Here is a 13,363-nt window from a genome sequence, read left to right as displayed (position 1 = left end):
TCAAAATTTTAGAGACAAATCTGATGGTGTCAAACTATGTCATATTGACGCCTAAAGCAAAAGAAAACTGAGTTGGGCCTGTGTATATTTTTTGTTGGTTATTTTTTCCAAAAAAACATTACAGTAGTTGAAAAAATATTGAAACATTCAAAACCAAATGTATCAAAACTGACAGTAAGATTTCACATTGAAATGTTTTATTTATACCCAAATCATAACTTATTATAATTTTTCTTTCCTGGCTTTAATAGAAGCAAACATATTTTTTCAACTACTTTAATGTTCTGGAATAAATCTAATCATTAAAACAATATATTTTAAAAATTACATGAAAGTGTGTATAGATAGATGCACACATTTTCCCTCTTGCTGTGAATTTCAATATGACTCAACACAGGCACTGGTGGGAAGAAACCAGTAGTGTGCTGGAGCCTGTGATACCCAGCTCCCTAGATCCAGTATGTCTACCACTTCCCAAGTCTGTACTCACTCATGGTGGTAGCTTGAAATCCATCATGGTGGAGATATTTACACCAAGGAAATTGGCAGCACTACTAATCAAGAGCTTTTCTTCCTAGAGAGCTGGATGTTACATACTGATGAATACAACATAGGCAGGAACTCAGTCTGCAAAGGAAAAGATGGCAATCACTCCAGGCAAAAGGAGAATGGGTTCTGTGAAGGCAAAAGCACCCACTGTCCTCCAGGGAGGCTTAGGTGCATATACACGTGAGAGCTTGTGTTGGACCTTTGACTCTAATTAAGATGTCCCTATTTTAATTGAGCACTTGCTGTCTGCTAGGCACTGTGTTAAGTAGTTATGTACATTCTTTCATCTATTTTTTCTCTTTCCTGTATTATTTATTCTTGTTTACTAGCTCAAAATTTTTCTTTTACTTTTAAATTATTTGTTTTAAAATTTTTATTTTATTTAGCCCATTAAGAGGCATTGTTTTAAAAACAGACTCTGGAGCCAGACTATTACGTTCAAACCCAAATTCTGTTCTACTTGCTTTGTGACCTTGGGCAAGTTACTTTACCTGTCTGTTCTCCAGTTCCCCCATCTTTAATGTTTATTTATTTGGCTTAGTTGTGGCCCAGGGACCTTCTTCTCTAGTTGTGGCATATGGGCTCAGTAGTTGCAGCACGGGGGCTTGGTTGCCCCATGGTATGTGGGATCTTAGCTCCTTTACCAGGGATCAAACCCATGTACCCTGCACTGCAAGGCAGATTATTAACCACTGGACCATGAGGAAGTCCCTCCCCCATCTGTAAAATGGGAGTGATAAAAGCGGTACCCACTCCAGTGGGTTGTTGTGAAGATTAAATGAATTAACCACAGGAGAGCATTCATCTAGGCACACAGAAAGATTTCTAAAGGTCTTGTTACTTCTTTGTTAATTTATAATTTTATTATGAACTTGCACAACAATAGGCATGAGGTAGATGTTTATACTACCTCCTTATAAAGAAGGAAGATGAGGCACAGAGAGGTTAAGTAACTGGCCTCCAGTCACACAGCTAAGATCTCAGGTGGAGGCCCTCATGCCTTATGCTACAGTAATCCTCAGAATATGACCGACTGTCTGTCTTGTTCATGCAAGTTCCCCTGCCCCTAACACCATCCAGCCAGAAGGAATAAGACTCAACAAAACTGGCCATTTGCACACTGAATCGAGAACATCTGGTCAAGGTGAGTCAGCCAAGGGAGAGGGAGTGAGGCCTGGGTGGTGGTGATGAGGATGGGGTGGGAGGGAGCTGGTGCCATTGGTGTCTCCCATTCACCTGGCAGATGGGGTGCAGCGAGAGGAAGTCCCGGCTGCAGATCTTAGTGATCAAGTCCCAGACACCGAGTCAGAGACCAAGATCCTTCTGCAAGGTGAGATGCCCTTGGACCCCAACCCCAGGAGACCCAGAACAGTGTTGGGAGGGGAGTCATGACCCGAGAGTCGGGAGCCCAGTTCCATCTGCTCTCACCCCAGGGATATTTAACCACTGGTCTCCTGCCTCCTCTTCAGCTAGAACCCCTCCTCAAACCACTTCATAGAAGGCTCCAGGCGGTACTTAGTTCAGCAAACAGCTTTTGCTGATAAAGAGGTTTACATGAGCAATATAGTTCAAGAGCGGAAATTCCGGATCTAATTGTCTCGGATGGAGAACTGGGGCAAGACGGAGCTACAAAGGCACCTTGCACCTTGACAGCTGTGAAGTTTGGGAAGGAGACCCTTGGTTTCCTCATCTGTGATAGGAGCAAATAATAGTATTGATATCTAAGGGTTGTTGAGAGGATTAAATGAAATAGTATGGTATTCTAGAACAGAGCCTGGGGAATAGCGTGAAGCCTGATAAAAGTATTCATGACTGTTATCACCGCCGGTGGAACCAGAGGAGCCGGGGCCCAGAGTTCCCCTGTGAAGCCCACCCCCCCCCCCCCCCCCCCCCCAAATGCACCCCCTCCAGCCGTTCAGCCATGAAGCATCTCCATCACTCACATGCCCCCAGCTGTCCCTGACCCCTTTGGCCCTAGCTGGTCAGAGCCTGAAAAGTCTGGAAGCAGCCGTGGACTTGAGTGCCATCCTCCTGCCGGGTTGTAGGGACTCAGGTGGCCGAAATGGCGGAGGACGCCATCGACGGAGAGCGGCTGAAGCACCTTATCCAAACCCCCTCGGGCTGTGGGGAGCAGAACATGATTGGTATGACGCCCACGGTCATCGCCGTGCACTACCTGGACAGCACCGAGCAGTGGGAGAAGTTCGGCTTGGATAAGCGCCAGGAGGCCCTGGAGCTCATCAGAAAGGGTGCACGTCCTACCGATCCCTCTGAGCCTGCTCCACCCCTGAACCCCGCCCCTCTGAGCCTGCTCCACCCCTGAGCCCGCCCCTCTGAGCCCACTTCATCCCTGAGACCCGCCCCTCTGTCCTTGCTCCTCCCCTGAGCCCAGCCCCACTGAGCCGGCTTCATCTCTGTGCCCCCTCCACTCCTGAGACCCGGCCAATCTCGGGGTCCCGCCCCTCCTCTGAGACTGTCCCCTCGTCCCTCTCTGAACCCCTCTCTGAGCTCCGTCTCTCGCTGAGGCCCCCTTGCCCCTGAGAACCCATTTTGAAAACCTCTTCTCTCTGAATCCCCTCTCCTCCAAGAATTCCTTCCCCCTCTCTCTGATCTTCCCACCTTCTGAGTCCCTCTTTAGCTCTTCGTCCTCGCACACACTCGCCCCCTACCCAGAGCCCCTCTTTCCTCTCTTGACCGCTGTCCCACCCTTCACAGAATCTTTATCTTCTCTCTAAGCCCCTTCCCTCCCTGGAGGGCCTACACCCACCAGCCACCCCTTCACTCAGCCTCTGGTGACACGTCTCTCTTCCCTGCAGGGTACACCCAGCAGCTGGCTTTCAGACAAAAAAGCTCAGCCTACGCGGCCTTCCAGAATCGGCCCCCCAGCACTTGGTGAGTCTCCAGGATCAGCTTTCACATCCTCAGCCTTTCACATCTCTGAGCAGGCCCTGGATCTCACCCTGGGGTAGTCTAGGTAGGTCTCCACCCAGAGTTAAGGTACCAGCCTGCTGAATGATCAGCATACCATGCTGGGTTACTAGCTTGAAGGAACCAGGCCAGGTCCGGCCCCACTCTGCTCATTGGTTGGCTGGGATGCCAGTCTCCGGATCCCAGAGCCAATTGGCTCACGCTCTGGACCCACCCCCAGGCTGACAGCCTACGTGGTCAAGGTCTTTGCACTGTCCACCAACCTCATCGCCATAGACTCCAAGGACCTCTGTGAGACAGTCAAATGGCTGATCCTGGAGAAGCAGAAGCCTGATGGAATCTTCCAGGAGGATGGGCCCGTGATACACCAAGAAATGATTGTAAGAGGCAGAGATTCGGGGCAGGCCAGGGGAGAGGGCATCAGAGCATCACAGGATGGACTGGAGAAAGACTCCATCATCCATCCACTGCCCAATTCACTGCGTGCGGGGACAGGGAAATAAGGGAGCTGAGAGTGTCTCTCCTCCCTTGCCAAGATCAGAGACCTGCAGGATCCAGGGCAAAATGAAACCCCCTGGCTTCCTGTTGCTCTTAAACATAGAACTCCTTAGAGCTATGGTCCTGAGTGTGATCCCCAGGAATGCAACATCAGCAAAATTACCTGCAAGCTTTTAGAAATGCAGAATGTCAGAAATTCTCAGGCTGGACTCCAGGTGCACTGAATCAGAAGCTTTAGGGGCAACATCTAGGAATCCGAGTTTTAACACCTCTCCACCCCCACCAGGTCTACTTAAGTTGGAGAACTGATGCGTAAGCCTGACCTTTCAGGCTTCCAGCCTCGTGGCCTTACCCACTTCTCTCCTCACTCCATCTGTACTACTAGGAACCTTGATCTCCTTTGTACATGCTGTTCTTCCTGCCTGGCATGCTAAGCCCCACCCTCTTTGAGAGTTGACTTCTCTCTGCTCAGATTGTGGTTCCAGCTATCATCCCTCAGGGACACTTTTCCACGACTGAGTCACACTCCCATAGTCCATTCTCAATGCCACATCCACTTCTGCACAGCACTCATCACTTTCTAATTATATATCTGTTGATGAGCTGGTTGGTTCCCATCTGTCTCCCCTAGCAGACTGCGAGGGCTGGGGCTAGAATCTGGTCTTCATCCAACATCTCATCCACAGCACCGGCAACATTTGCAGGATGAATGAATAAATACTAAAGAGCCTGGCCCTTCTGGAGAGAAGACCCTGGCCCTTCTGGAGAGGGCTGGGGAGAGACCCGGCCCTGCCTTGATCCACTGAGCCTACAGGGGGCGTAGGTTGACATGTGAAGACATTGGTGACCCTGTCTTTGCTTCCATGCTTCTCCTCTAGGGTGGCTTCAAGGACGCCAGGGAGAAAGATGTGTCCCTTACAGCCTTTGTTCTCATCGCGCTGCACGAGGCTAAAGACATTTGCGACGCACAGGTCAACGTAAGTGTCCCCACCCTCCCCTCCCCAACCAAGAACACACCCACATGAGGTGAGGTGTTGCTTTCAGGGCATTTCCAGTGCTCCCAGTGCACTAACCACAGTGGCCATAATAGTTTCCAGCATTTATCCAGCAATTAACTACGATCCCGGGTGGCTCAGTGGTGAAGAATCTGCCTGCAATGCAGGAGACGTGGGTTTGACCCTGGGTCAGGAAGGTCCCCTAAAGAAGGAAATGGAAACCCACTCCAGTATTTTTGCCTGGGAAAGTCCATGGACAGAAGCCTGACGGGCTACAGTCCATGGAATTGCAAAAGAGTTGGACACGACTGAGCGACTAAACAACGAAACAAGAGTCTCATATGTTTAATTCCTGTAATCCTTGTAACAGCCCAAGAGATAGGCTACTCTTACTGCCCCCAGTTTACAGAAGAGACAACTGAGGCACAGAGAAATCAAAGATTGGGTCTTTTCTGCCTGCTTTACCATTTTCAGAGAGTTGTAGCCAAACCCAACAAAAAGCCCCTTCAGCTTGCTTTCCACAAGACTCCTACATTCATATTCCTGGGTGTTAGTCACTCAGTCATGTCCAACTCTATGCGACTGCATGAACTATAGCCTGCCAGGCTCCTCTGTCCATGGGTTTCTCCAGGCAAGAATACTGGAGTGGGTTGCCATTCCCTTCTCCAGGGGATCTTCCTGACCCAGGGATCGAAACCGGGTTTCCTGCATTGCAGACAGATTCCCTACCATCTGCGCCACCAGGAAAGCCCTTTATATCCTTATGGCTTCCCTAAATAAAACTGAGGACACAGAACTAAAAATGGGAGGAATATCCTTCCTGGAGATCTTTAAGAGGATTCTTAACAGGACCCATGTCCATGACCCCAAAGAATTACCCAGTGGCTCAGTAGTGAGAATCCACCTGAAGTGCACAGGAAACGCAAGAGATGTGGGTTTGATCCCTGGATTGGGATCCCCTGCAGTAGGAAATAGCAACCCACTCCAGTATTCTTGCCTGGAAAATCTCATGGACAGAGGAGCCTGGCAGGATACAGTCCATCGCGTCTCCCATAGGGTCACAAAGAGTCAGTCATGACTCAGCATGCATGACCCCAGAAGGGAAAGAATTAATAATGTTGGCTTTTTGCTGTCCCCTATTCCTTTAGTTTTGGTTCTGAAGCAGAGAAGCTTAGAAAGACAGGCTCCTGAGAGCCTGTAATCACTCCATCTGCTTTGCTCTGGGGTTTTGAGAGTGGGTTGTTTGACTTTTAGTTTCCCTAGTGGGGGACTTGAGGATCTCCCTTTCAGCCAGCTGCTTCTTCCTTCTCAGGACCCCAGAAAAGAGATGGAGGGGAGGGGGCTGCTACCATTAATGCTGGTGACCTTTAAACCAGGTTTTCCTGGTTCCAATCTTGGAGATTTGAGAGAAATTATAGTAGAAAAGAGCATCAGGACTGTGGGGTCAGACAAAATTGACCTCAAATCCTGACTCTCATGTACCCTTTGTCAGGCCTTATGTGCGCATTTGTAAAATAGATATAATAGGTTTTTGCATTTTTTAGGACTCTCTGAGTTGTCTCAGAGGCCACATGTGTGTCCTAGTTGTCATATGTGTGACTAGATTGTGCAAAAATAAATGGGAAATTTATTTTGGGGATCTAAGAATTTATAGAATTCAAAAATGAAAGTAGGAATCTGGTGGTCCAGCAGTTAAGACTCCTTGTTTCCACTACAGGGAGCATGGGTTCATCCCTGGTTGGGGAACTAAGATCCTGCTTGCCATGCATTGCAGTCAAAAAACTTAAAAAAAAAAAGAAAAAGAAAGAAAGTAGCTTCAAGGACTCTGCCAGAATTCTATGTTCTTTATGTTCTCCCATGTCTTCCAATCCTTTCTTGCCCTATAATTCACCTTCGCCTGCCACCCAATCTGCCTGGCAGAACATGGCTGTCTTCCTTGAGGAAACAGTCAGACAAAGGCTAGAACTTTTGGATTCCCAGTGAAGGTCTCTGATTGGTTCATCCTGGGTCAGGTGATCATCCCTGAGCCAATCAGCTGAGACCAGGAAGTAGGTCTCAGTGGGCAAATATGGCTGCTTCCATTGTGGCCATGTGAATGAAAGGGAGTAGGTGTTCTTAGAACAGAGGATAGATGTAGGAAGGCAGTCAAAAGGGTTGTTTCTACTACAACACAACATTTTCTACAATACAGCAACATTAAAATAAAGTATGGCATAGGCAGTGGAGCCAGACCGATGGTGTTTAAATCAATAGGATGCTACCCAGCTTGTGAAAGCCAGTTGTTACATTTCTAGGAATTTGCAATCTGGTTGCTGAACACAATCATTGTTAAAAATTAAATCATATAAACACACAGTGCAAAGATTAAACACTGAAAACAGGTGATAAACTTAAAATGTATCACTTCCTAAATATTTTGCTACTTTTTATCATTATTCTCAGGGTTATTTATGTCTATTGTATCTCTATATTGGAAATATTATATCATGTTGTTCCACTGTTCCTCTCTTGCCATATCTACAGTCAGCAATGCCACATTGGTGGGTTGAAATTGGGGATGATAATATTGACACCATGGTAATCAGCAAACAATTCAAATCATGTCTTCCCCTGGTCCCCATCTTTCTGTGTCACCGTATTTAATCTGTGCAGTAGGATAATGATGAAAGTAATGCCTGCCTCATAGCATTTTATGAGATTAAATGAGCAGCTATATGAATGGGACATTGTAAGAGCTAGCTGATAATGACTGAATAAGAGGTGTTCCCTTGGAGTGCTGAATCTGGCTCATACTAGCTCATGAATGCCTGTTGGGAGAATGTTTTCCCCATTCTATGTTCAAGGACATCACAGTGGTTACTTGAAATTGACCCTGGTGGAAGTTTTTATGGCATTGTAATGGGCAATTTATTGGGTTGGCAAAAGTTCAGGATTTTCTATAACATCTTACAGAAAAGCCCGAATGAACAACTAGTACCACACCCCTGGCCCCCCACCCAGTCCTGTGCCTCCACTGGAGAGCTGGTTGTTAAATATTCACCAGCACACCACTTGGTATTTAGAGACACACACCATACCCACCCACCCCCACCCCCACCCCACCCCCCACAAACAGAGCCCATAGTAGGTACTCAGCAACAAAGCAACTCACAATGGAAAACCCTCAAACATAGATCCAAGGCAAACAGGTCCCAAGGACAAAAGCCACCTGGTCTCAGAAAGTGATCTTCATCAGTTGTCTGTAACAGAAATGCTCCCCTGACCAGATTACCCAATCCTCTTTGTCATAGAGCCTGGGCCCCAGCATCACTAAGGCAGGAAACTTCCTTGAAAACCACTACAGAGAGCTGCGAAGACCATATACTGTGGCCATTGCTGCCTATGCCCTGGCTTTGTTGGGCAAGCTGAAGGATGACCGCCTCACCAAATTTCTGAATACAGCCAAAGGTGAGGGGTAGCCTGGAGGAGTACGGAGGGACCCATGGCTGGGGACTGAGGGTGGCCCTCTCGAGCTGGGGTGCATGGCTTTAAGCTGCACTGGGATGGACCTCTCCAAGCTGAACTGGGATGAATGGCTCTGTGGTGTGATAATTTCTCCTTGTAAACCACACAAGAAGGCTCACTGCATAATTCATTCAACCATGTTGAATGCCATGTGTTGAGCACTTGCTGTGATCCAGCATTGAGGTGTGATTAAGACCATGAGCATGGACATCAGACAGATCTAAATTGAAATCCAGCTCTGCCACTTTCTCACTGTCTGACCTTGTACAAGTCACTTAACTTCTCCGGACCTTAGTTTCCTCATCTTCAAATGATACCTAGGGCTTCCCTAGTGGCTCAGTGGTCAAGAATCTGCCTGCCAGGAGATTCTTGGGTTCAATCCTTGGGTCAGGAAGATCCCTTGGAGAAGGAAATGGCAACCAACTCCAGTATTCTTGCCTGGGAAATCCCATGTATGGAGGAGCCTGGCAGGCTCCGGTTCATGGAGTCATAAAAGAGTCAGATACCACTTAGTGACTCACAGCAACAATACTGTAATATTATAATCATCTCAAGGGTAATTAGGATTCAGTAAAATAATACCATAGGGAATTTAGCACAGTGCCTAGCACATAGTGGGCAGCTAATCATTGATTCCAGTGATGACACTGTATCATGTTTGTACTCACTGATAATAAGGTATCTCAAGTATCATATAAATACCAAGTGGTTTAACACGACAAAAGTATGTTGTTGGTGGACAGCTCTCCTCCATACAGTGATGCAGGGATCCAGGTCTCTATCTTTTCATGGCTCTGCCATTCTGGGGCCTCAGAATCCTGCTCTTTCAGGCTGAAAAGGAAATAGGAAGATTGGGCAAGGGACTAGACATAGAAGAGGTCCAATCACTGCTGTGCACATTCCATTGGCCAGAGCTTAGTCATGTGGCCATATACCTGCAAAGGCTTCTGGGAAATGTAGGCCAACTGTGTGCCCAGGGACAGGAGGTCATCCTCCTCTTGGTTCTCAGTGACAATCTCTGCCATCATAACTTTCTTAGGCACTTGGGACACGACCGTGAGTACAGCACAGCCCTTGCCATTATGGCCTCACACTCCAATTGAAGAAAGAAATGAGTTCATAGATTACTATAGAGTATCAGAGTGCTGGGATCAGAGAAGCACAGGATCCTTTGAGAGACAGGAGGAAAAGGGACCTCCACTCAGTCTTGGGGTGCCCACTAATTGTGCAGGGTGGGTAAGAATTAACAAAGTAGATGGAGAATAGGTACTCTATGTAAAGGGAACCGAATATGCGAAGGCTCATAGGTAAGAATGTGTGTTTCAAGTTTAGGAAATGTCCCACAGTGGGGCTGCAGTGCAGAGCTCATATGGAGGAGTGAAGGTGGATGAGGGAAGAGAATGAGGCAGGAGCCAGCAGACTGAGGACCTAGAATGTGGGCCAGGACACCTGAACACCAAGTGGTTTAGGCTATGAGTCTTTTTCTCCTGAGTTTTCTCTGAGCTGTTCACCGGATGGACAGAGTTGTGAGCATTGGGGGTGGGGGGTTCTCCCTGCAGAAAAAAACCGCTGGGAGGAACCCAACAAGAAACTCTACAATGTGGAGGCCACATCTTACGCCCTCTTGGCTCTGCTGGCACGCAAAGACTACGACACTGTGCCTCCTGTCGTGCGCTGGCTCAACGAGCAGAGATACTATGGAGGTGGTTATGGCTCCACGCAGGCAAGTAGTCCACACATACTTCGCCCCGGTATCTGCATCCCAACCTCCTCTGGCCTCATTAGTCTTCTGAAGAAAGTACCAAGACTAAGAGAGGCACTGCTTCTCTTCCATCAGCCAGGATGATTGGAATGAAGTCAAGAATCTTTTTTTTTTTAGTTGCAAACCCATCTGTGGATTCTAGACTACATTCTGGATGCCCTGAGCTGTGTTTCAAGCCTCCTTTTCCCTCTTGGTGTCTAGATCATGTTCTCAGGGCCCAGGTTCAGGTGTGAACCTCTCTCTCCCACTGTGGGTTCTAGACCATGTTCCCAGTGCCCCATCTTACTCTGTCTCACTGGTGGGTTCTAGATACTGTTCATTTCACCAGGCCCCCAGTGTTACTCTGTCTCACTGGTGGATTCTAAATTAGATTATTAATGACCCTACCCCATTATCCAAGCTTCTCTGTCCTTCTGGTAGGTTCTAGATCATGTTCTCAGTTCCCTATCTTATTCGTCTCACTGGTGGGTTCTAGCTGATGTTCATTTCACCAGCCCCCAGTGTTACTCTGTCTCATCAGTGGGTTCTAGACCAGGTTCTTAATGACTCTACAGCATTATCCGAGGGGCTTCCCTGGTAGCTCAGCAATGAACGTATCTGCCTGAAATGCAGGAGACCCGGGTTCGATCCTTGGGTGGGAAGATCCCCTGGAAAAGGGAATGGCAACCCACTCCAGTATTCTTGCCTGGAGAATTCCATGGATAGAGGAGCCTGGTGGGCTACAGTCCATGGGGTCACAAAGAGTTGGATACAACTGAGCAACTAACACCTCACACACCATTATCCAATCCTCTGTCTCCCACTTCTAGACCACATTCTAAGTTCCATCAGGCTCCCAGTGTTACCACATCTTATTGTGAGTTCTAGACCAGGTTTTTAGTTATTCTAGTCCCTGATGGGTTCTAGACAATGGGTAAAGATGGGCTCGAAAAAGGACAGAAATGGTATGGACCTAACAGAAGCAGAAGATATTAAGAAGAGGTGGCAAGAATACATGGAAGAACTGTACAAAAAAGATCTTCACGACCCAGATAATCATGATCATGTGATCGTTAATCTAGAGCCAGACATCCTGGAATGTGAAGTCAAGTGGGCCTTGGAAAGCATCACTACAAACAAAGCTAGCGGAGGTGATGGAATTCCAGTTGAGCTGTTTCAAATCCTGAAAGATGATGCTGTGAAAGTGCTGCACTCAATATGCCAGCAAATTTGAAAAACTCAGCAGTGGCCACAGGACTGGAAAAGGTCAGTTTTCATTCCAATCCCAAAGAAAGGCAATGCAAAAGAATGCTCAAACTACCGCACAGTTGCACTCATCTCACATGCTAGTAAAGTAATGCTCAAAATTCTCCAAGCCAGGCTTCAGCAATACGTGAACCATGAACTCCCTGATGTTCAAGCTGGTTTTAGAAAAGGCAGAGGAACCAGAGATCAAATTGCCAACATCCGTTGGCTCATGGAAAAAGCAAGAGAGTTCCAGAAAAACATCTATTTCTGCTTTCTTGACTATGCCAAAGCCTTTGACTGTGTGGATCACAATAAACTGTGGAAAATTCTGAAAGAGATGGGAATACCAGACCACCTGACCTGCCTCTTGAGAAATCTGTATACAGGTCAGGAAGCAACAGTTAGAACTGGACATGGAACAACGGACTGGTTGCAAATAGGAAAAGGAGTATGCCAAGACTGTATATTGTCACTCTGCTTATTTAACTGCTATGCAGAGTACATCATGAGAAACGCTGGACTGGAAGAAACACAAGCTGGAATCAAGATTGCTGGGAGAAATATCAATAACCTCAGATATGCAGATGACACCACCCTAATGGCAGAAAGTGAAGAGGAGCTAAAAAGCCTCTTGATGAAAGTGAAAGAAGAGAGTGAAAAAGTTGGCTTAAGGCTCAACATTCAGAAAATGAAGATCATGGCATCTGGTCCGATCACTTCATGGGAAATAGATGGGGAAACAGTAGAAACAGTGTCAGACTTTATTTTGGGGGGCTCCAAAATCACTGCAGATGGTGATTGCAGCCATGAAATTAAAAGATGCTTACTCCTTGGAAGAAAAGTTATGAGCAACCTAGATAGTATATTCAAAAGCAGAGACATTACTTTGCCGACTAAGGTCCATCTAGTCAAGGCTATGGTTTTTCCTGTGGTCATGTATGGGTGTGAGAGTTGGACTGTGAAGAAGGCTGAGTGCTGAAGAATTGATGCTTTTGAACTGTGGTGTTGGAGAAGACTCTTGAGAGTCCCTTGGACTACAAGGAGATCCAACCAGTCCATTCTGAAGGAGATCAACCCTGGGATTTCTTTGGAAGGAATGATGCTAAAGCTGAAGCTCCAGTCCTTTGGCCACCTCATGAGAAGAGTTGACTCATTGGAAAAGACTCTGATGCTGGGAGGGATTGGGGGCAGAAGGAGCAGGGGACGACAGAGGATGACATGGCTAGATGGCATCACAGACTCGATGGACGTGAGTTTGAGTGAACTCCGGGAGATGATGATGGACAGGGAGGCCTGGCATGCTGCGATCATGGGGTCGCAAAGAGTCGGACACGACCGAGTGACTGAACTGAACTGACAGTGTGGGAGACCTGGGTTCAATCCCTGGGTGGGGAATATCTCCTGGAGTAGGAAATGGCAACCCACTCCAGTATTCTTGCCTGGAAAATTCCATGGACGGAGAACCCTGGTAGTCTACAGTCCATGGGGTCGCAAAGAGTCGGACACGACTGAGCAACTTCACTTCAGTAAACTCAGACTCCAGGAAGCTCAGGCTCCAGTCTAACCATTTTTCTTTCTGGTGGGTTCTCAATCACACTCTCAGTGTCACTTTGGGGTTCTAGATCAGAACTAGTCAGTGTTCCCAGATTCCAATTTCATTCTTTTATTTCATGAGTGGGTTCTAGACACATTCTCAGTGCCTCTACCAATGCTTGTCTTAGACTCTCTCTTCTGGATGTGTGTAGAGCACCTTCTCAGTGTGGCTGAACTTTCTGTCTTATGTTTGTACACTCTGGTGGATTCTAGCCATGTTCCCAGTGTCTCTAAGCTCTTGTCTGACCTGTCTCACTCAGAGAGTTCTAGGACATGTCCTCAGTATCTGACCAGCCCCCAATCATAT

General features: G+C 47.3%; 1 protein-coding gene across 1 annotated transcript in view; it reads left to right on the top strand.

Moving 5' to 3' along the window:
- The window catches only part of LOC120860432 (complement C3-like), a 29,452-nt gene extending 19,117 nt beyond the window's left edge, over positions 1–10,335 (top strand). The window contains 8 exon segments of the mRNA XM_040236234.1: positions 1,630–1,693; positions 1,793–1,879; positions 2,595–2,798; positions 3,366–3,441; positions 3,698–3,857; positions 4,854–4,952; positions 8,261–8,417; positions 10,034–10,335. Coding sequence (XP_040092168.1) covers positions 1,630–1,693; positions 1,793–1,879; positions 2,595–2,798; positions 3,366–3,441; positions 3,698–3,857; positions 4,854–4,952; positions 8,261–8,417; positions 10,034–10,320 — 1,134 coding nt within the window. The 3' untranslated portion in view covers positions 10,321–10,335.
- The last annotated feature ends 3,028 nt before the right edge of the window (positions 10,336–13,363 follow it).

Source organism: Oryx dammah, unplaced genomic scaffold (assembly GCF_014754425.2).
Source record: "Oryx dammah isolate SB20612 unplaced genomic scaffold, SCBI_Odam_1.1 HiC_scaffold_11074, whole genome shotgun sequence".
NCBI classification, from domain to species: domain Eukaryota; kingdom Metazoa; phylum Chordata; class Mammalia; order Artiodactyla; family Bovidae; genus Oryx; species Oryx dammah.
This window is presented reverse-complemented; position numbering and strand designations above follow the sequence as displayed.